Source organism: Miniopterus schreibersii, assembly GCF_964146895.1.
Source record: "Miniopterus schreibersii genome assembly, chromosome: 7".
NCBI classification, from domain to species: Eukaryota; Metazoa; Chordata; class Mammalia; order Chiroptera; family Miniopteridae; genus Miniopterus; species Miniopterus schreibersii.
Window position 1 is genome coordinate 51,330,242 of NC_138108.1, and position 23,072 is coordinate 51,353,313.

At 43.0% G+C, this 23,072-nt stretch overlaps 1 protein-coding gene across 9 annotated transcripts in view; it reads right to left on the minus strand.

Moving 5' to 3' along the window:
• The window catches only part of TANC1 (tetratricopeptide repeat, ankyrin repeat and coiled-coil containing 1), a 212,151-nt gene that overhangs the window by 101,734 nt on the left and 87,345 nt on the right, over nucleotides 1–23,072 (minus strand). For all 9 annotated transcript variants that reach the window (XM_081141752.1, XM_081141748.1, XM_081141751.1 and 6 more), the window contains one exon: nucleotides 16,456–16,656. In XM_081141752.1, the coding sequence (XP_080997878.1) occupies nucleotides 16,456–16,656 (201 nt within the window). The remainder of the gene's footprint in view (nucleotides 1–16,455; nucleotides 16,657–23,072) is intronic.

The window sequence follows — 23,072 nt, forward strand, 5'->3', positions numbered from 1 at the left end:
GAACCTGGGCATGCATACATGCAAAGTCAGAGGTAGCTTCTCTTTTCTTTAGGAACTTGCAATGTTTTTTTCCTTAAAGTACTTTTTTACTAGACAGCACACAGGTCAGGAAAGTCATGGAATTCCACAGAAACGGTTCCTAGAACACGCTGATCCCTCAACATTGACCACACGGTGGCACTGCTTCAATGCTAATTACAGACTAAACCCTTAAGTGTGTTTCTTTACCATCAAGACAACAGCGCTTGCACCCTTAGGAGTTAGGACTGTGAAGTCCAGAAATGCTTTTTCTCTAAGGTTTTCGGTAACACGCATATGGTGAACAGTGCATATGGGGGAATTAAACGGCTGAGGCAGCAACTCTCTGCCTCAATTTTAGGCTGGACCTAACAGAATTCCAACATACTTGCCCCTTGCAAAGGCTGATCAGCCTCACAGCCAACAAGGCAACATGGGGGGCAGAAGGACCTGGGGACCTCTGGGCTCCTTGCCTCACAGTGCAACACTGCAATTCATCTACCCATGAATCTATACTCATATATAAATAAGTAAATGAGGAAGAAGAGACGAACCTCCCATGCAGAAAACTTCTAAATAATTTATGTAGATATTCCACTCTCAAGGAGGGGAGCGTAACTCCCACCCTTCATGTTGGGCTGTGCACAGGGACTTCCCTCCAAAGAGCTCACTATGGAGAGGGACTTAAGGAAAAAGAGTAATTTTACTCTGGAGGAACCTGGCAGCCACTACCTCAGTCAGGTGACCTAAGTTATTATAAACTGTGATAAGTCACATTTCTAGCATGTACCATCAATAGGACGTGATGAGAAGGGCCCTTTATGCCTGTGGTCTTCCTCCCCCCAAACCCGTAGCTCCAGTCTAATCTTGAGAAAAACAGACAAATCCCAGCAGAGTGGCATCCTACAAAACACCTGAACAGTATGCCTCAGAACTGCCAAGGTCCTCAAAACCAAGGGAAGTCTGAGAAACTGTCTGGGCCAAGAGGCGCCTAAGGAGACAACACAGGTAAACGTAACCTGGTCTCTTGAATAAGATCCTGGCTATTAGGTGGAAACTAAAGAAACACGAGGGAAATACAGACTTTAGCTAATACTGTATCAGTATTAGTCCATTAGTTGTGCCAAAGTGTCATACGAATATACCAGTTAATAACGGGAAACTAGGTATGTGGTTTATGGGAACTCTGAACTATCTCTGGAGCTTTTCTATAAAACTAAAACTATTCTAAAATAAAAAGTTTACTTAAAAAATTCATTCAAGGCTCAAATGATAATTAAGAGATACCTTCACATATAGAAGATTCCTTTTATCTTCTGTATTATGGGATTTAGGCTGTGCTCCTGACAGTGCCTTGACATTCATCACAGAGGAAGGAGGTCGTTACGAGCTGAACTGTGTTCCCCCAAATTCAGATGTTGAAGCCCTAACTCCCAGTATCTCAGAAAGTGATTGTATTTGAAAATGAGGCCCTTAAAGTGGTGAATAAGTTAAAAAGAGGCCATTGGGGTGGACCCTAATTCAGTCTGAGTGGTGGCCTTAAAAGAGGAAATATTTTCCCCTTTAGTTTATTATTTTTCCATCACCATTTATCTGCCTTTATACCTTCTTCCACTTCCTCCCACTCTGCAGTCACAACACTGTTGTCTTTCTTTTTCCTAAAAGAGGAAATTTGTACAGACGTCTAGACACAAGGGATGAAAGACCCTGTGACGACACAGTGAGAAGATGGTCATCTGCAAGCCAAGGAGACAGGCCTTAGGAGAAACCAACTCTGCCAAATTTCTGTCCAGCCACTGGTCTGTGGTACTTGGTCATGGCAGCCCGAGCTAATACAAGGGTGAAGCAAAAAACACAGCTTCCCTGAAGGTCACGGGAACAACGGCAGGAACGCAGAGCTCGCTGGCTTCTCTGCCATCTGTACCTTCTGAGAGGATCTGACCTAAGGCTGCTGTTCCGGGTGGCAATGGAGTAGAGTGGAAATGACTGGGGCTTTGGAATCGGGCAGGCTATCAGGCAGACTGAAGTTCAAATCCCAGTTAGTCACTAACTAGCTGTGTAACTTTTAGGCAAGTCATCTAAATTCTTGGGTTTCTCCATCAACTCTAAGTGGGGCAGGCACCTATACCTCAGGGTTCAAAATGTTTCTAGAAGTGTCTAGCATACAGTAAGCACTGAATAAATACTAAGTTTCCACTCCCCGTTTCCTTTCCTCTACGTCAGGTTGGCCGGTGATAGACTAGGGGCCAAATCTGTCCCACTGCATGGTTTTATAAATAAGGTATAAGCAGAACACAGCCACGACCACTCATTTATGTGCTGTCCACGGCTGATCTGCACGACAATGGCAGTTACAACACAGAGCACTTCGCCTTCAAAGCCTCAAATACGTACTACCTGGCGTGTGACAAGAAACTTTGTTGACTCTAAGGTCATCAATTACCATATTTTCTAAAGCTAACACACACTTTCCATTGCTTATCCGACTTGACCTTCACAGCATCTGGCACACATGCCGTGCCCTGAAACACCGCCTCCTTGCTTGAGCCAGTGACCTGTGGAACATCTAAGATTCAAGGTATTCAAAGTCAAACTCCCTGTCCCTACCTGACCAACCTGTTTCTGTATTCCACACTGTAGTCAATCACACCAGCACCTACACCTGCGACGGGACAGGAACATCTCTACCTGGGAATCCCAGAACTGGGGCTGCACTACTCCTGTCAGAGCCTTAGGGTCATCACCTAAAATATGAGAATAATGACCACCTTGGAGTCACCTGGCAACAACTACACGCATAACCATTTCTGGAATCTGGAGCCATCTAGAAAACCAAGCTGGAGCCCTTAGCAAGCTCCTCAACTGGGAACAAAGAGTGACGGGTGCGAGGAGATGTGGATCCCTCGGCTGTCTGGTCAGCTGGACAGTCTAGGGCAGTGCCCCAGGGAACAGTCCACTTATCCCAACTGCTGGACCAGTACCTTCCTGTGTGTGCTATTATCTGAGGGCTAGCAAGGCCTGGCCCTGAGCCATTTCCTTCCCCAATTTTCACATACAAACAGGTCACCACAACCTATAAGTTTTTTTTCCTAAAACTTTCTCAAACTGATCTCCACCTCCCTCCATTCTCCTTTGTCACTGTGGAGGTTTAAGCCACTTTACTTCATTTGAATCATTACAGGAGAATCCCAACCAGTCTCCTCAGCTCCAAGATGGCCTGTATGAAAAAAACAGTTACTACTGTCTGAAAATTCAGATCTAGTTATTTCATCTCTCTACCTAAAAAATGGGTCACCTGGCCAGGCATGGCTCAGCGGTTGAGCATCAACTTAGGATCCGGGAGATCGCAGTTCAATTTCCAGTCAGGGCACATGCCTGGGTTGCAGGCTCGGTCACCAGTTGGCGGTGTGCAGGAGGCAGCTGATCAATGACGACTCTCATCATTGATGTTTCTCTCTCTCTCTCCCTTCCTCTCTGAAATCAATAAAGATATATTTAAAATAAAAAATTTTAAATTAAAAAAAAAAAAAGGTCCACCACCACCACTGCCAGAAGAATAAACCCTTGCTGGCTCCCACTGCATTTCCAACCTTGTCTCCGATGCCACCTGCCCCACCTGCCTTGTGAGCTCCAGCCACTGTGGGCCACTCACTCATGAATTCCTGCATGTCCTCCAGATTTCGTGTGGGGCTGTCCCTTCCCTATGGGACAATTTTCTCACCCACCCCACCCCAACTCAACCCCTGGAAGTGCCTGTTTGCCATGAAACCCCTAACTCAACTTTCAAGAACCGCCTCCAATTATCACATATACCCGGAACCTTATCAGCTCCCCCAAAGAGAGGCTTGTTCTTTCTCTGTGATGCCACAACTTTGTACACACCTCAGTGTCTTAACTGTCATTATCTGTCTCACTAAATGGAGAGGTCCCCAAAGCTTAGGGCCAAGTATTTATTTACCTTTATATCTACCTCATCTCTAGCCCAGTGTCCAAACATGCAGCTGATGCTCAAAAAACCTGTATAAAACAAATGTTTTATGATGAAAGGGATCCTGGAAAAATCTCTTGCCAACTTAGTTGCCAACAAGTCCAGGAGAGCTGGGGGGAGAAAGAGCACAGGAGAACACTAGTCCATAAAAAGGGACTGTTTTTAAAGGCCAAAGGGCATACAAACTAAGGATTTCCACTTTGAAAGGAAGATACAGGGAAAGTAAACCACAAAAATAACAAGGGGAGTCAAAATGCAAATAAAAATGTGATTTTCTTAAGCAGTCTTCTAGGATGTTTCTCATTTGAGGGAAAACATGTTAGACTCAACAGTCTTTATTTTTTCCCTCTGGGTATCATGACAAGATCTACTTGCAACACAGTGAGAATAAGTTAAGGTGCCTCAGGTATCAAACTACAGTAAGATTTTTCCTGCCTTAAAAGGACCTATAATTCCTCATTTGCTCATTAAAACACCACAAACACAAGAAAAATAGTGAAGGCTAACGCTGAGTCATATTCAGTTCCTCAGAAACTGTTGAGTGTGTACGTCCTGACCTGGCCGGCTGACCTCATTTCCTCCTGACTTGAGAGAGTTCAGGTGGCCGCTCTGGGGCGTCTTTCTCAGCCAGACAGATTCAACCCTCACCACAGGACAACACATAGGTGCTGGTGGGTTTCCCTGCCCTCACCCCCACGATCTTTGGTGATAGTTTGCTTCCTGGTGAACTGCTTCTCACACTCCTCCAAAACTCAGTTACTTGTGTTTGTCACTGGCTGACCTTTATCACTTTCAATAAGAGGTATAATAGAACCAAGAATAAATAAATAAGACATCTGGCTGGAGCAGCACACACTATGGGAAATGAACACCAATGAGACAGTGAGCAAGACGCTTCCACAGAAGCTGTGAATGGGTCAGCAAGTCCACAAAACTATGCCCAGAACTTACAAACACAAATCCAAATAGTAACGATTTAGCATGAACAGTTTCCTCAACATTTACTAACCCAGATCCAAGTATCAACAATCAGACTTCAAGGTGCCTGCACTGAGGCAGTGGTGCCAGCCCTCTTCACATCTGAGAAACGGACTGAAGTCGAAGAGGAGGAAGGAAGCCTTCCCCTTCGCGACAGCAGGGACGGGCCTGGACAGTAAGGACTACGCCAAGCGAAACAGGCCAGTCAGAGAAAGACGGGTACCATGAGCGAAACACAGCAACCAACACAACAGAGACAGACTCACAGATACAGAGACTGGGCTGACGGCTGTCAGAGGGGAGGGGGCTGGGTGCAAAAGGTGAAGGGGTTAAGCAAAAAAGAAAAGAAAAAGACACCGCTCCCAGGCACAGACAACCGCGGTGATTACCAGGGGGAAGGAGGGCAGGGAATGGGGGAGAGGGGAAAGGGGGAGCAAGTGATGGAAGGAGACGCGACTCGGGGTGGTGAGCACGCAATACAATATACAGATGTGTTACAGAACTGTACACCTGAAACCTTTATAATTTTATTAACCAATGTCACCCCAGTAAATTCAATAACAAAAAAGAGAGAGAGGCTGACAAAGCGGGGAGAGGCGCAAATCACCTGACCTCACAGGTCGGGGAGCCAGGGCATTTCTCGAGTGTGTTTCAGGAGTCAGGCACTTTGTGAACCTTCCCTCTATCCTCTCAAAGACCTAAATGGTAGATCATTTATTCTCACTCCCAGATGAGGAAGGCAAGAATCAGAGAGGTTGTCGAATAGCTTCCAAGGACACAGGGCTATTGAGAACAAGGACTGGGGAACTGAACCCAGGTCTGTGTATCTATGACACTACATAGTTGGGCAGAATTTCTCCTTTTAGAAAGCAGAGAGGGAAGAGAGTTCAAGCTTATCTAATACAGATAAGATCTGCTTAAACCTCACAACTTCTAAAAATAAAAATAAAAAATCCCACTCAGAATCTTTTCTATATATATACATATATGTATACACACAAATTTTAATGCATATTTATGAGTGTATCTATACATCATTCAAATCTTAGAATACACACATCTGGCTCTAAATAGGAACTATATAACTGAAAAAAGTAAATTATTTTGTAAAAGTGAACACTTTTTAATAAAGGCTATCTCTATTGAATTTTTGCTGAAGAGCTTGAAATCCACAACCATTTTTTGATTGACACAAGAGCCTGTAAGCCTCAGTCTAGTATCTCCAATTTCCATATCAAATATTTCCAAATCAAGTATTAACACTAGACTCTAGGATGTGTTCAGCTGGCATATATTTCCTTTTGATTACTGAAGGCCCTCAACATCGAGGCCTTGTGAAACATCAAAATGCCCAAGACAGAAGTGTCAATAATACATCTGCACTCTCAAATGACACTTCTGTCCAGTGTTACGTGGAGTTACAGCCTGGGCACAATCACTTTACCTGTATTCAACTTGCACTTGCTTTACAAGATGGGACAATTCTGGAGGATGAGAGACACACGTCTCCTGCTCCCTCAGCCAGTCTCAACCCCCACTTGCCTCTCACATAATGGGATTCTGGTGTCTCAGGTATGTATTTCTGGTACAATGCAACCTAAGCACAAGCAATCTCCATCTGGTGCTAGTCCAAATAAACAGCAATCTGTGTTCATGGCAGAAGAAAAACAGCCGTGCCATCCGGAGACAGTGTGTCTGCATGTGGCATTTATAGGCAATGGAAGGGATATTCAAGGGTAACCTGACAAAGGTTTCTGCCTTGCCTGTAGACTTTATCCCTTACCTGGGGAAGGCACAACTCTCATTGTGCTCTCTCACACATAGCTTCAGACAAGAAGTAACTGCTCAGCTTCCACTGGAGTGTTGCTCTCATTGCCTGGTGAGCAAATCTGGACCATTTTGGGGCACATACTCTCTCTCCATCAGCTTCATGAGTCCCTGTCTCTCATTTCCACAGAGAGCTCATGGGGGTTTCACAAATTATTGAGGCAGGGCACCACCGGGTTTCCTACTTTTTTGCTTCACCTGAATTTCTTATTTCTGCTGAGAAATATCACTTAACTTTTTGCACTTGTATCACTGATTCTAAGAACTGGCTTCCCTCACAGGGCAATTTTACAGACATAAAATTTTAATCACATATCACGTGCAAACGAAAAAAAGATGAGTAACACAAGTAGCTGGTGGCAGAGCTGGAATGAGAGCCCAGACGTCAGTCATGGCATTACTGCTGTTCTCGTGTCCTGTTCACTGGGAACAAAGTCTGCTGCACATCAAGGAGACACATGCTTGCCAGAAAATACACAGATCTGAGGGTGAGATCCCACTGGGGGGCACCTGGCTCAGGATGGAGACTGCAGGAATCCATTCCCGGCCACCGAGACAGGTGAAGGAAGCTGAAGATGGGCTCTGAGGCAGACGGTTACCCTGAAAGAGCTTCCCCCCCCCCCCCCCCGCCGCCACAGGAGAACCGGTGGATCACGCCCCGCACTTAACAGTCTACATTTCATTTAAATCTCTTACCCTGTAAGAGAAGCACTGTTATCCCCCTATCTCCCAAATGAGGGAACACCTATTAGAATGGCCCAAATCCAGAACACTGACAACCCCAAACACTGGTGAGGGTATGGAGCATCGGTAACTCTCACCCGTGGCCAGTGGGAATGCAAAATGGCACAGCCACTTCGGAAGACAGCCTGGCGGTTTCTTTAACAAACTAAACACACTCTTGCAAACAATCCAGCAACCGTACTCCTTGGTACCAAACACGTATGTCCACACAAACACCTGCACCAGGTGTTGATTGCAGCTTTGCTCAAAACTGCCAAAACCTGGAAGCAACCAAGACGTCCCTTTGGTAGGTCAACAAATAAAAATACTGTGGTACTTCAGACAATTGGAATATTATCCAGTGCTAAAAAGAAATGAGCTAACAAGCCACGAAAACACACAGAGGAATTTTTAATGCCTATTACTAAGTGAAAGAAACCCATATGAAAAGAATGTATATTGTATAATTCCAATCAGGCAACATTCTGGAAAAGGCAAAACTGTGGCAATAGTGAACAGATCAGTGGTTGCCAGGGGTCCGAGGTGGGGTGGAGAGAGGGATAAACGGGGGAAGCACAGAGGGTTTGGGGGCAGTGAAAATATTCACTGTGTGATACCGTAATGATGCACACATGCCACTATGCATTTGTTCAGACTCACAGAATGTCCAACATAAACAGTGAACCCTAAGGTAAACTATGGGGGGCCTTTCGCCAGGCCCTACATGAAGGTTTTCCCAGAGGATCCCATTTTCCCTTCTGTAAAGCACCTTAGTTCTTACTGGCCTCTCTCCTAGATCGCCATCCGGTGCTCACTTTACTTTTCCTCTCCAGGCTCTGCACACCCTGCCCCTCCATCTGGAACATAGCCAGCCACTCCTGCTGACACACACACACAGACTTGTTTCACAACAAATGTGAGGGTTCAAGCTGGAACGGCAATCTTCCCTCTGCCTTTTCCCGCTTTACACTAACGTTCATTAATGCTGGATACAGATGCAATAACTTCTATGGGTTTTCTGCTTCTCTGTGAGTCAGACATGATCAAAAAGAAGATTGCCACCATCACTGCCTCTGCCCCCATCAATTTTCTTGAGATAAAAACGCTCATTTCTAAGCATGGGGTTGGGTTGGCTCCAGCTGCCATCTGACACCACCACAGGTGCAGCTGACACTGCTATAAAGTGTGACGGGATAAAACCTCCAGTCATCATTAACCTCTGGTGGCGGGAAGCATGCAGCAAACATGCCAAAGCCTGAGAAAACGGGAAAGTGACAGGAGCACAGAAAAGCAGGGCTGAGAAGGATGCTGGCAAACCCAACTTAAAACATACTCCCCTTTTGCTCACTGCCCCATGAGAGCAAAGCCCTGAGAGAGAGGTAAGACCTTAACTGAGTATCAGTTCTCTCTAGATAAGGGGAAGATGTGTTCCTAGCTTTATAAATGCAACAGAGGTTTACATTTAAATTGCTGTGTCCGTTAGTATTTCAACCTATCACAAGGAGCTGATGAATGTAGACTACTAAAATTTTATGCCCCCTCATAAGGGTAACTGAAAGAAGTGATCAGATCCTGTGTTCCAGGCTCCATGCTGAAACAAGACAAGACCCAAAGACAAGAAGCTCACAGAATGTCAGGGCAGAGGAGGAGGGCACACAGTGCTCCAGAGATCTGGAGTAATAAGTGATTTCTCACAGAGGGGAAAGGAGAGACAAAGGACAGCTGGATGAAGCAGAGATGCCAGCCACACCTGAGGCCAACTCGGACGAGGAGAGCTCTGGCCTCTACTGCGTAACTTGTATCTAGAATATAATAAGAATTCTTGTTTTAATAATAAAACTATAATGAGACAGTTCACATGCACAAGAATGTGATATAATAAAAAAGATAGACCACAATAAACAATAGAGTGTGGAGATCTTGGAAACCTCATACTCTGCTGGTGGGAATACAGAATGGTACAGAATTTTAAAAGGTTAAATGCAAAGTTACCATATGATCCCACTACGAGGTACTACCCAAGAAAAAATGAATAGATACATCCACACAAAAACGATGCATACACAAACGTTCACAGCAGCATTGTTCATAACAGACAAAAGTGGAAACAACCCATATGTCCATAAACTGAAGAATGGATTTTTAAAGTGTGGTATGTACATAGAATAAAATATTTGGTAACAAAGTGGAATGAAGTAGTGACACATGCTACAATGTGGATGAACCTAGAAGACGTTGTTACCTGCAAGAAGCTGGTCACAAAAGACCACATAGTGTATGATTCTCTTTATATGAAATGCCCAGAATAGGCTAACTTTATAGACAGAAAGCAGATTAGTGGTTGCTTAAGGCTGAGAAAATAGGGAATGGAGGGATGGCGGAGGGGATTTGGGGGGGCATAGGAAGGAACGTGTTGTATTAATGAACTTTTTAAGGGAGATAAAAATACTCTAAAATTAGATTGTGACAACCCTGTAAAAATGTCTAAAAAGCCCCACTGAACTGTAAACTTTAAATTAATGAATTATATGGTATGTAAAATATCTTAAGCTGTTTTTAAAAAATGCAACAGGATAAATCACAATGGAAAAATATTTAAATTGAGAAAACAAAAACCTTCTGTGAGTCATAAAACACTATAAACCTAATTAAGTGGAAAATGAACTGGGAAAAAATTTTAATAACCTACATGACTGATAGCCTTAAAACAAACAACAGGAAAGCTGTGATAATTCAGTAAGAAACACATATTGCCCCAGGAGAACAAAGGACAACTATTACAAAAAATTCCTCAAAGAAAAAAGTACAAATGACCAGTAAGTATATAAAAATTCATTTTTGACATTAATAAGTTTTCACCCAGTAATTCCACTTTTAGAGTCTATTCCAGTGATTTTCAATCTGTGTGCCACAAGAATTTTTAAAACATGCAATACCTGACTATTTAGTCAGGGGCACTGACCACCTTTCCCTTAGACTGTCAAAAAAAAAAAAAAAATGACAACAGCCAATACAGTAGTTGTCTGGTGTGAATGAATCAAAATTATACCTTTTTTTGGTTAGATCAGCAAAAAATATATTTTTTGGTGTGCTGCAGAATTATAGTAATTCATTTGTGTGCCATGAAATGAGAAAGGTTGAAAATTGCTGGTCTATTCAATGAAAATATGAGAGATGCCTTTAAATTAATATTTAAGAATGTTCCTTCTGTTGTTCTTTATTTAGTGGAAAACTAGGGACCTCTTACTTGTCCAATGCTTGGGCAAATAGGCAAGCATTATGTTTATGTATTACAGAAACAAGGCAGGAAAGGCATTCAATCAAGTGTCAAAAGTAGTTATTTTCTGGGGGTACACGGGGAACCAAGATTTACTGTATCTTTATTTTGTACATTTCTGTAATATATTTTCTTCCTCAAGTATCATTTCTAAAGTTTAGAAAAGATAGATAACAAATACCTATGTATTTACCTTTGGATATGAGATAATCACATTAACAGTGGTTCTTACATTTTGCTACATGTTAGCATCACCTGGGAAGCTTTTAAAAAATCCCAATGCACAGGCCATACCTCATATGCATTAAATCAGAATCTCTGAGAGTACGACTCAGGCATCAGTATTCTTTAAAACTCTTGGGTGGTTATAAGGAACCGCCAAATTGTATATAGGTGAAGCAGCACTAGGGGCAGGGAAATAAATGGCACGCAAAGGCCCTCAGGTTCTCAGTGGAGCGAATGCATGCACACGGTTCTAGGTGTAAACGCAGAACAAAGTGTGTGTGTCCTGGCCATGGCTGCACATGGCAGTAAGCACAGGCAGGGCTACCTACTCCTTGGAGGAGGCTACCCCATAACAAGTCTCCAGGAGAAAACAAATAATGTTGGTCCTATTCATCACAGCAAGAGGAACTGTCCTCGCTGCAGGTCAGATCCCTGACTGCAGCCCTGACCACTCAAAGGTGAAAGCAGTGCCCAGAACTGGCTGCATCTCCTGTGTTATTCTCCACCTCCCTGAGAAGGAGCATCACAGACACACACGTGCACAACCTTAAGCCTATGACCTCCCCAGGTACATGCAGCCAGGACACAAAGCCGCGCCATTAACAACATGTATGTGAACAATGGACACACCAATGCAGACTGGCATAGGAGAATGTGCTGGAGACGGGGGGGCCTGGGCTTAGGAAAAGCTCCACCAATAACTTGCACATTGGGGCAAGTTCTGTAAAGATCTTCGGTTCTGTATCTGCAAGTAGGCCTGGCTGGATGTGCTGTAGAGGCCTTGCCAGCTCTAACGTGTCTCTGATCCTCCATAATTCTCACCACAAAACACAGACTGCGGGGTTGTAGCTAAAACTGGAAGCCAGCTGAGTATTGTCCTGACCAAGAACTTGATCTGACTCAGCTGTGACAATTCCCCTGACTATCATGGAAAGAAAGAAAATGGAAATTGTCTGAGAAGTGTAGACAAAAGAGAAGGAAGATTCCAGAGTGACTTCTCAGTCTCCTCTTCCTAATTCGCAGGAGTCCACAACTCGGCCTGACAAGCACCTACCAGCTCCATCCATTTAAGACTGTTCCCTGAAGAGGTTTACTTCCAAAAGCAGCCTCTCAGAGAATGCCAGAGGACATACAAAATCAATACAGCTTTTCTGGAAAGTGACTGGACACTATGTATCAAGAATCTTTAAAAATGCAGTCCACTTAGTTCAATAATTCCACTTCTGGGAACCTGCCACTCTTGAGATACTAGCTGTGGATTAAAAATGACTGGACAGAAATATTCACAGCGGGTGTTCTGGGGCTGGTTGCACAGCAATGTGAATGTACTTAACACTGCTGAACTGTACATTAAAATTAGTTAAAAATCAATTATGGAAAACTGAAACAATGGACATTAAATATCAAGTACTTCAAGCAAACTGGAAATTACTCATGATGTATTAAATGAAAAACGGCAAAGCACATGTGGTCTCAGGTTTAGGTGGAATTGATTTTAAAAAAAACACACTAGAAAAATCAGAACTCTAAGAGTAGTTCTGTATGCTGGGACTTCCAATTTTCTACAAGAAACACGTGTGGTGAGGGAGGGCGGGGCCTGGCAGACATTAACTCATGGTTCAAAAATCAAAGGGCAGAATGGCTTCCACTTTACAGCCTGTCAGCTTTGAGGTTTTTCCCTTAAAGACACAGACAGCCAGAGGGGTTTTCAAAACTGCTACATCAGCTCTGTTAAAGGAGACAGACCTGGAGCAAGCAGCAGCAAAGATGCAAACAGCCGGCAGGAACCCAGTCACCCCATGCAAGCAAGGATGAGAAAAGCTGTATCACCACTTGTCACCATCTGCTGTCCCAGCCCTCACAGTATTTTAAAAGGTTGCTTCTCATTGGTGCAGTACCTTTTGTTTGTTTCATAATGGGCCTAAAGTGACCTGGGAAATGTAATTCCAAATATAAAGTAACTAATGATATTACTAATAAACAAACCACAGGAAATGGGCTTTGCTCTTCTCGGGAAGACAAAAGGATGTATTACAAATATTAATGAATTCTTAATCCAAAAAGGCCTGCACTAGCCACAGAATCACTTTAATGGACATTGGTCCTTGTTTTTATTACCAGAAAACGTATTTTCCATCTAGAAAAAACAGATTTGAAATGCTCAGAAAAACTGCATCTTTTTCAATTAGCAGTAAAAAATAAACAAATGGAACAAGGTTAGTAGGAAAGTAAATAAAAATAATAATGAGCAATGTAAGTAGAATGTTCTTCAGAAAATCACATAAAACGCAGTCACAGTACTGCAAGGTTAATGAAATTGTCCCAGAGTTCCCATGGCCCAGGAGCTAACGACCAACTGTACCAGTACACAAGCCTTCATTAATACAGGTTGTGTGAGTGCCTATTACAGGGGTTCATAGTATTTGACCTCTGCTAGAATAATAGTTTTGGTCCTTGACAGTTTCTTGATTAGCATCAATTAGTGAAGAGTTTCTATCCAAACAAGTAAAACAGGTTTGGTGGTGTTTTTTTAAAGCACCTTCTTAAAAGAGAGAGAAAGGGGTCTTGTCTTAAAAATGAGAACAAAAGTCATCAAGGTAATTTCAGAGCTGGGTCTGAAAGATGACAAGATCCCACTGGGGTTGGGGAGTGGAAGGGGAGGGATCCATACCTATGGGCGCTGCACACACAGCACAATGTATTTACTGTATCGTTAACAACAGTGCTACTTTTTAAAATACATGGCTATTTTTAAACCCAGTGCACGTTCACAACCATATGTCAGCTATTTTTGCAGGTAGAACATTAGGGCTCTGGATAGTTTTCCGACAATATGGCTTAGACAGAAATCTGTGCATGTTAGACACCGTGGGGAAAATGCTGTTTATTTGTCTGATGTATTCTGAGTCACTGCCATTTTTAAGCAAGCTTCTCTGCCCTTAACTTTCCTTTTTGAATTAAAATTATGAAGATAATAAAGCCGAAGTACCACAGTGAGACACTAATTTGTTGCACAGATTTGGGCATGACACAAGCACTGCTCCGCTAAGAGAAGAACCTGCTCAGTGTATTTAATTAATTAGCACTTGTGCCAAAAGCATCTAATATGGAGAATATTTTCTTCACTCCATTAAAAGGTTGAATGTTGCAGAACTTCTTCCTTCTATTCATAAGGCCTTGCAAAGATGTTAGCAGAAGTCAATATTGTTCTTATGGAGAAAAACTCTGGGATAGTTTCTCAAAACCAAAGATAAGTAATTTGGTCAGGACACAGGAGCAAGGCCTTGTCAGGGACTTCCCTGCGGGCATGCCTGCAGCTCTAGAGACCCTTCTGGATGGCCGTACTTCCCAGGCTTGCCACGCCACTCACTGCTACCTAACATCCCACTAAAATGCCACTACATAACCAAGTAAATAAACTGTAACTATGTGAGGTGATGGTTGTATTAACTAACCTTACTGTAATCATTTTCACACACACACACACACACACACACGCGCGCGCGCGCGCGATGTCTCCAAAAAAATGTATATACACACTTGAACAGCTGATAACTCAATTTTCACTCCTGTTCAGGTTTAACTGATTTGAAATAATGGGTGAAGCCAGACTAAGCTTTTAACAAAGAAAATTTATCCTAAAGCGCCACTAGACTTTTGGGGAGGATATATAAAAGAAAGTTTACGGCACAAAACTGGCAACAGTCAATGAACTGAGAGTGCACAAATATCGAACAAAATGATTCTTGATGTTTGTGATTCCACTGCTTCGTGCTATCAGCAGTGCCTGGACCAGAACAGCCATCAGTTTGAAAACAGGCATTGACAAAAAAATTATTCATTTCTGTAGATTCTTTTAAATTTTGAAAATAAACTGTTGATAAACACTGACTTTATAATCATTCAAAGTGTGTATACATTTGGCGGGGGGGGACACCCTGAAAACTGTCCTAACAATCAAATCTCTGCACGTGGCTTACCCTCCACTGAGGTCCCTCAAGAGCCCAGAAGGGTTCGGATTCTGTTATCTATTTTATATGGACGAGGGGTGCTTAGAAAAAGACACTGTGCCCATCCTCAAGCCTCAGACATGGGAAGCACATAAACACTCCATTTCAAGGAAAAGGGACAAGCGATGTGGCTGGTAAAAGGAAAAGTAAATGCTGTGCACAACTTATAGAAGGGGAGCAGCCGGCAAGGAAGGCAGCGTGGAAACTATGATTTGAAAGAAGAGAAGAAATCTGACAGGGATACAAGGAGAGGGGGAGAACAAGTAGTAGGAAGAAAGGACATTCCAGGAATTTCCCCAAATACTGACAAACAGGTCAAATTCCTTGGCACAGGAAATCACTTCATACCAAAAAGGTCTCTAAGTTCCAGCTAATGACTGGATTGTAAACAATGTTGTCCAAAATAAGAAAGTTCTAGAACAATAAAATATTTTGGAAACTCACCAATTCATAGAACCATTTCTACCGAGTCAAAGCCCTAAGAGTTGCCCTCTTAATTTTACATCCCCACAAACCACAAATATCCACTATAAATGATTCAGAAATAACACATGACATAAAAAAATACAAATATCTACAAAACCAGAAAACAAATACCAATTTTACAGCCCCAGGGCACATTTTAGACTAATTCCAAACATGTTACGTATAAATGAGAACAATCTGCACTGGCCTTATAATCAATAAGACCCCAAATTATCCCACCCTCAGTAAACAAACACTCAGCAAATCTAAAAGATCAAAGGACTTTTATGACTCCAGGAATCAGAATTTAGGAAAGGCTTTCCTCACATCTGATTCATAACCTCTCCAAGCTAAGCTATGTCAGGTTTTTATTGGTAATGTTAAGGATAAAAAGTTGGTAAGCATGAGGAAAGCGAAAAATGCTTTAACCACGTAATCCATAAGTCCCTTTCCCCCTTGACACTCTACAAGTCTGATTTTTCAGAAACAATTAAATTTTATAGCTGTTCAAATGCTGGATGATGTAATTAAGGAAAACACATTGGTATGTAACACTTGGTAGTAATAATTGTTATCAGATTACACTTGCCAAAATCCAAAACCTTTAAATGCACCACAATGTGTTTAGGTTAAAGTATTCCCAATTCATGAGCAAAAAAACCAACAAAACTGATGGTTAACGTTCATTTGATAACAAGATCTTAAATCTTGGCTAAAGTCTAGCCTGAGTCATCAATATATACTTTATATACAGGGTGAATTAAAGAAATGAATCTATTCAAATCATAATTTTAAAAAAGATTTCCTTCTTCCAGAAGTTACTGTAACAAAGAAAAAATCTGCTCCCAGATTTCTGATAAGCACAAGTTTTGCTTACTTTCAATACGTGTATTACATATATAAGCAAGACCACTGGTCTGGGTGCTGTTCTGTTGCTTGTTTACCTGGGGATTTCTTGTTTGATCTTGACTGCATTGAGTGAGACTGTCGAGGCAGCAGAGGTGATGAAGGCAGCGACATGGAGACACCTTTGGCCAAGCTCACCCTGTAGGTGTCCTCTGCCATAGGAAGACTGCTCACAGAAAAGTCACCACCAAGGCCAGGGGGCAGGACTGGAGGGGAAGTCTCTGGACTAAAGTCACCTCCTGGAGTGGAGAAAGAAAATCTTAGGTTAGACCACCCATTACAGGTAGAAGCAAATTTAATCCCCAAGAACTACACTCTTACAATGTAATTCCCATATATCATATATGTGTGTGCTGAACATTTTTAATAACTTTTTTTCCCTCTACCACTCTGTGACTTTTTATTCCGTGAGGGAAAATTCAAGTTTCACTACTCCAGCATCAATAAACTGCCTCGTACCTTTTCTGCACTGTACCAACTGGTCTGGTTTCATTCGTAACAATGCGTCCAGAAAGCCACTTATCTGAGATTAAATCAAGATCAAATATGAATGACCCACAAGTAGCTTTGATTTCAGCCTAAAGTCAGAGAGGGGGTTACTGGTCTTACACAGGTATCAGTAAAACAGATTCAAACACCAAGATCCATTCCACAACTCTCTGGCATCCCCCGACTTCTTAAAAAAAAAAAAAAAGTCTAAGGGAGGGTTTAGCCTGCATTCTCTCCAGCCCCATACATGTCTTCTCTCATCTGATCCATGTCACACTCCCCATGGCACAGGGTAGAACCTTCTATAACTCACCCAGGCCAAACCCTTAGTCCTGAGACTAGAACCATGGCTCACTTACACAGGTTCTCCTCGGTATTCAGTCCCTACGTGAACTGAAGGACAAGCAAGCTTACTATTATGAAATTAAACTTTCTAGAGTAAGCAGATCCAAAGAAAAAAACAAGATGCAACTACAGTGAAGGGAGTGTACACAGAAGAGAACATGTAGGCTAGGACCAGCCTCACTGAAAAACCACCCCCACCACCCCCGCCAGCCAATCCAACCCGAAAGCACTCAGATCACAGGTGCCCCTCCTGCTGTCCCTCTCCACCCATCGCCGCCTCCCCTCTCCCCACTGTAGCTGAGGAAGTGCAGGCAGAGGAGGGTAAGTTATCCTGAAGATTAAAAACATCTTCGAACTTCAAATAATATACAGCAGCACTGGAAAGCTTTAGACAATTTTCCATGAACATACGAGTCTGACAAATGCTATCCGAGTGGTCCTCACCATGCCTTCCAGACTCTGAAAAATCATGGCCTGGGTTTGAATCGAAGCGGTCTAGCCAGGCAGGAACTCAATTTCTTCAGATTTCTGTGCACAAGGCTCAAAGAGGATGCGACCCAAACCATCCAGTTCAAATTGCATCCTTGTGCTTGTTTTTCATGGGAGGAGGTATGGAGAAGTAGGGGATGGTGTTTAAAATAGGATCTCCTTACCTCCTAAGTCCACATGAGTGGTCCTCCTACAACAAACCTCACCCACCCTGCCTCCCGAGTCTGCACTGTAAGATACCACCACTTTCAATTCCCAGGACCCAGGAGCTAGTCTTATACCACCATAGTCAAACCTGTAATCTTTTAAAAAACCCCTCCTGAGGTCCTGACGCAGGGCATGCCATTTCCCAGCTGCCTCCCTTTCAACTGTCTGGCAATGAAATGGGCCCTAAGGCAGAGCTGGCGGTGCACTGTAAGGCCTACTCCCACTGGGGCCAAATGCCACTACACCAAGGAGACTTGTGAAAGTAGAAGGGGCAGTTGTTCTTTCTGGGCCCATATCTGACTCTCATATGACCAGTCCCTACTGGCACCTTGGTGTCATCTTAGGAATGCAAACAGGCGCTGTGCCTGCAAGAATGGTGCCTGGTCGCCTGATTCCTGGATGTTTAGCAAGAAACACTAGGAGAGAGACGAGAACTTGGAAAGCACTAAGGCCACAGCCCACAACCCCAGGATGTGGGGTGGGACCTTGAAGAGGTGACACTGGTTTTCCATGTGGTTTGAAGAGAGCCACCTAGCTCTGCAGCTGCCCTTATGATCCCTCAGCCACCACCCTGGGCAGTCAAATGGCTGAGGGTGGCCTGATAGGAGCAGGTACTGAGAAGAGGCACTGTCTTTCCTACTTACACATATACGAAAAAACAAGAGCCCGGATTTCAAGTCCCTGAATTTAGATGGAGACACGAAATTAGGGAGAAATGCACCTCTTGTGACAATACCAGAAATAAAAAGTTGACAATACCAGAAATAAAAAGCTCACAACTAAGAAAGGGTTTATTTTCTTAAATACTTAATATTCTCTAATGTGATACAAGAGAAACTGGGGATTCAAGGGTAAAGGAGAATTAGAGATTCCTAATTAGAAAATCTGCCCATAAACTTTGTTTATATCAAGCAACACAAATATTTTCTCTAACTGCAAGTCTGGTGGGGGAGAGTTTCCAAAGCATGCTGTGACCGTGAGGACCTTCGGCCTTTGAGCAGCTGTGCTCCAGAACTTTGATTTCATGTGGTCGGCAATAAAAACAGGGCTTAGAGGTGGGGTTTGGGAAGGAAGGGTTTCTATTTCAAGTTTGACATCACACTATAAGATCAGTCCCAAACATGTTGTTCTGTTGGTTGGTTTGCAGACACAATTAAAGATCCTAACTTCCAGCTTCCTTTTATTAGGAAGGGACAGAAGTTTTATGTATGAACAGGTGGCACAAAGCACACGGGGTAATCCAGTGGCTGAGAAACTAAAGACAGAAGCTGTCAAGTCTGGTGCTTTAATTGCACGAGGTCAAAGGGGTTCAGGTGGAAGTCAGTCCAAGAGTATCACTAGGATGCAGACAATGCCAGGGGCAGAGAGCGAAAATCTCTCAGGGGCAGCCATGAGAACTATACAATATTGGTCTAGGAAACATCACACCAGAGATTCTCCGGTTGATTTAACATTCCTCAGCAGATGCTTACAGAGGTTTAGGAGGCATTAAAAACATTTCACTGCATTGACCAGCAGGGCTGGCATGTTTTTTTGAGCCTTGAACAGATGCTTTTCTTTTAACTATGATCTGTAGTATCCCCACCTCAATAAAAGGATGGGAAGCACACTTCCTGTTGCTGCAGCAAACAGGCCCAGGCCAGGTAGGGCGATGCATCCTCTCCAGGGTAGGAAAACCATGATATCAACCATGATTGATTTACCAGGCCTCCTCCTGTTCCACCAGCAGGTGTTTCCCGTGGAACAGTTACACACCACAGACACTTACATGCAGCCCGCCATGCCTGTAATCCCAGACAGCATCTGGTCCAGTCACATTGTTCCATAGGCAGGAAGCTGGAGCATGGTGGTTAACCATGAGAAGAAGGTTAGAACTTCCCCAAAGTCTCCCCAGCTGGCCAGCTCAGACTAGAACATACTCACTACTCTACACGATTAAGAACTTTACTTTGGAAAAAAGGAGGTCCCCCAAACTGACATGCTTTTTTATTAAATGGATTAAATCCATAAGGGGTCAGCACATTTTTTGCTATACAGGCCACAAAGAGTCTCTGTCATTTATACACACACACACACACACCCCTTTTCTTATTTTAAAATCACCAATTCTCTGAGTTCCAAAAATAAAAGACTAGAAAGGGCACGGGGCATAAGGTTCTTCCTGTTTGTAACAAATGTAAGTAAATACATATACACAAACATACACACAAAAAGAACTGCAAATCGAAGTCACAGTTGGCAAAGATAATGGAATTATCAAAGGGGATAAAGCCATCCAATTAGGTGTTTTAAATTGGCAGAAATGGCTTTTGATAATAGTTCTTTTTTTTCACTATTACAGACTGTGAAAAGGGATTTAAATGCACAATGAAAGGAAATGCGAATCTGGCAGATAATGCATGTTTAAAAGGTGGCTATGCAGAATGCGATGTCCAACATTACAGATTAAAGTACATGGAGTGCAGGATTAGAGAAGGCTTTTAAAAATGGGGGCAATGGAGCCAGGAAGATGAAAGCAAAAGCACATTTCAGAAAGACCCGAGAAAGGCAAGGGTGAGCTCAGACATTCAGGTAAATAGGTCTGCAGATGCAGGAAATAAGATTTCCATTTATTGTGCAGTTGAAGTGGCTGGGTGGAGGAGGGGGAAAACGGGAGCTCAGAATAGAAAGAGAAAAGATGTTCTGTTTATCCAGTTCCAGAAAACGGGGGCTTGGGCGATACACTTAACTAGGGCATTAAATGTGTTAGGCGTCTTTTATGCGGTCCCTGTCTGGGAGTCCACTAATGTTTCTTAAACATATTTTCCAACATGAGGTTTTATAACCATATAACATATATATTTACAGAAACCTAGAAAATTGGAAAAGATTTCCTCCCACAAGATCCAATATCATTTTTGGAGACTTCAGAAGGCAGTCTCTGAAACTGAAAGCACTTTAAACCATTTTACATCTTATAGGATCTCCCCAGTATCCAGCCAGACTGATTGTCAACGTGCATTTTCAAAAAAGAAAGATGAATGTATCCCAGAAAGCAATTTTCCAAAACATTATTCACACAGTCGTGACTAATTCCCAAACAATACCACTAAAAGGCAACAAAGCAGCAAACCCCCAGAATACAGAAAAACCTGGTCAATAGGACATGTTTAGCCTTTTGTCTTCAAAACTCTACCAAGCTTGGGTTCTAAATAGAAATCAGTAAATACTACCTTCACAATTTATTCTTAATACTCAATGGTTATAGAACCAAATGTACTTTATCCTGAAGCAGTTGATGAGTAAACAAACTGGCTTTTCTTCTCTGGTTGTCGAAATTTTCCCCTGAAGGCATGTCATCATCATGCAGAGTTGCTGAGTTTTGAGAATTTTTGACTGCAGAAAAACTCCCACTCCCAAGCCCCAGAGGGGTACACTTAAAAATAAAAAATATGCTTTTTTGAAAGATGCCCTATGTGTTAGGACAGGGTTTCAGGCTTTTCATGTCTATGACCTCATATCCTCACAACCACCCCCATGAAGTACTTGCTAATATTATGCCCCCTCCTTCAGTAAGGAAACTGAGGCACAGAAAGCATTGAATATCTTGAGGAAGGTAACTGGCGAATGGCAGAGCTGAATTTGAACCCAGGCTGTCCCATCCAGAGTCCCTTCTCCCAGTAACACTCCCCTGAGAAAAGGCGACTGGCATAGGCCTTTCACCATTACGTCATTCTGTATATTTAATAGGAAAAACCAAAAATAGTGTATGTAGGTCTACATGCAGTACTGGGCCACGGTGGGAAGAACCTGTTCCCTCGTCTATTTTCACTTTTCCTGCTGGCTGGTTAATTAGCTCCACAGCGCTGGGAGGCGCCCAGGCCCAGTGATCATTAATTTTCTTTCAGTCACACCTTATGCTGTTACCATACAAGCAAAGTGGATCCGAGATAGAAGTTTAGTCATCAAGCACCCTACTTTCTTCTCATTTCACTTTGTACTGTATGTAATTCATTAACTCTTGCAGTCTTTGGGGCCCGCCACCTTTGCCCTGGGTGAAAGCCATTCCCAGCACAGAACAGAGAGTCCAGCCACTCGCCTGGCCCTGGTGAAGGCAGTACGGAGGCAGCTGTGGGAAGCCGCCTGGCAGGGTTCATCTTCAATGGACGCGGGATTCACTGTTCTACGTTTTCTTGTCGGGGTCCTCGATACTCGGGTCCCATCAGAGCCACTACACTCAGATTCTGAGATCTGCCAGGCCTGCTGCTACTGCACAGGACGAGTTCCCAGGCTGGCACAGAAGGCAGCCCGAGCCCTTCCCGGGGAGGCTGTCCTCACTGGTCTGGTCATTAAAGCTCACAAGGGGATTCTTAAGTGCAGCCGGGACTGAGAACCACGGAGTCAAGATGACTATCAACAAGATGTGTGCTCCCATTACAAGACAAAGAGGTGGGAGAGATGGAAAAGAAAAGGAACTTGACGGAATACATCTTGAATGATTGTCAGATGATTAAAATAAAAGCTATATATAGATGTATATACAGTGTGTATCTGTATGCATGCACATGCACACACACTGCGTTTATATGTAAATATACATAAACATTCGCACGTTCATATGCATGCAGGGTCTCTAGAAGGACACACAGGAACCAGTAGCAGTGACTGCCTCTGGAAACGGAAACTGACCAGTTGGGAGGGTGAATGAAGGTATGGGCTTTTATATGGTTTACATCTTTTCTATGCGCAGACATTTCCTACCAATACTTTAAATTTACATTCCCTGGGATTGAGCCAACTGTAGATGTGAAGGTCTTAAGTCTAATGGGCCACCTGCTATGGCCTAACTTGGCAACTAAGTGAAGTGAGGTTCTATTCCACACAGACTGATCTGATGAGATCTATTCTCTTTCAATGAAAAGGCAACACCTTCCCACAAATAACCTCAAAACAATAAATGGTGAGAGACTGACAAAACTTAGATTAGTGAAAAGAATGGGAATATCTTCTTGAAAACTCAAAGGAGACTGAGAAAAAAAACTCAGTAGACTGCTTAGCACCCTCAGTAGAATATAGGATAACATGGCCTCTATACCTTTCCTATGGTGTTTCCTTTTTGATTACCTGATCTAGAGGTCAGACTAAG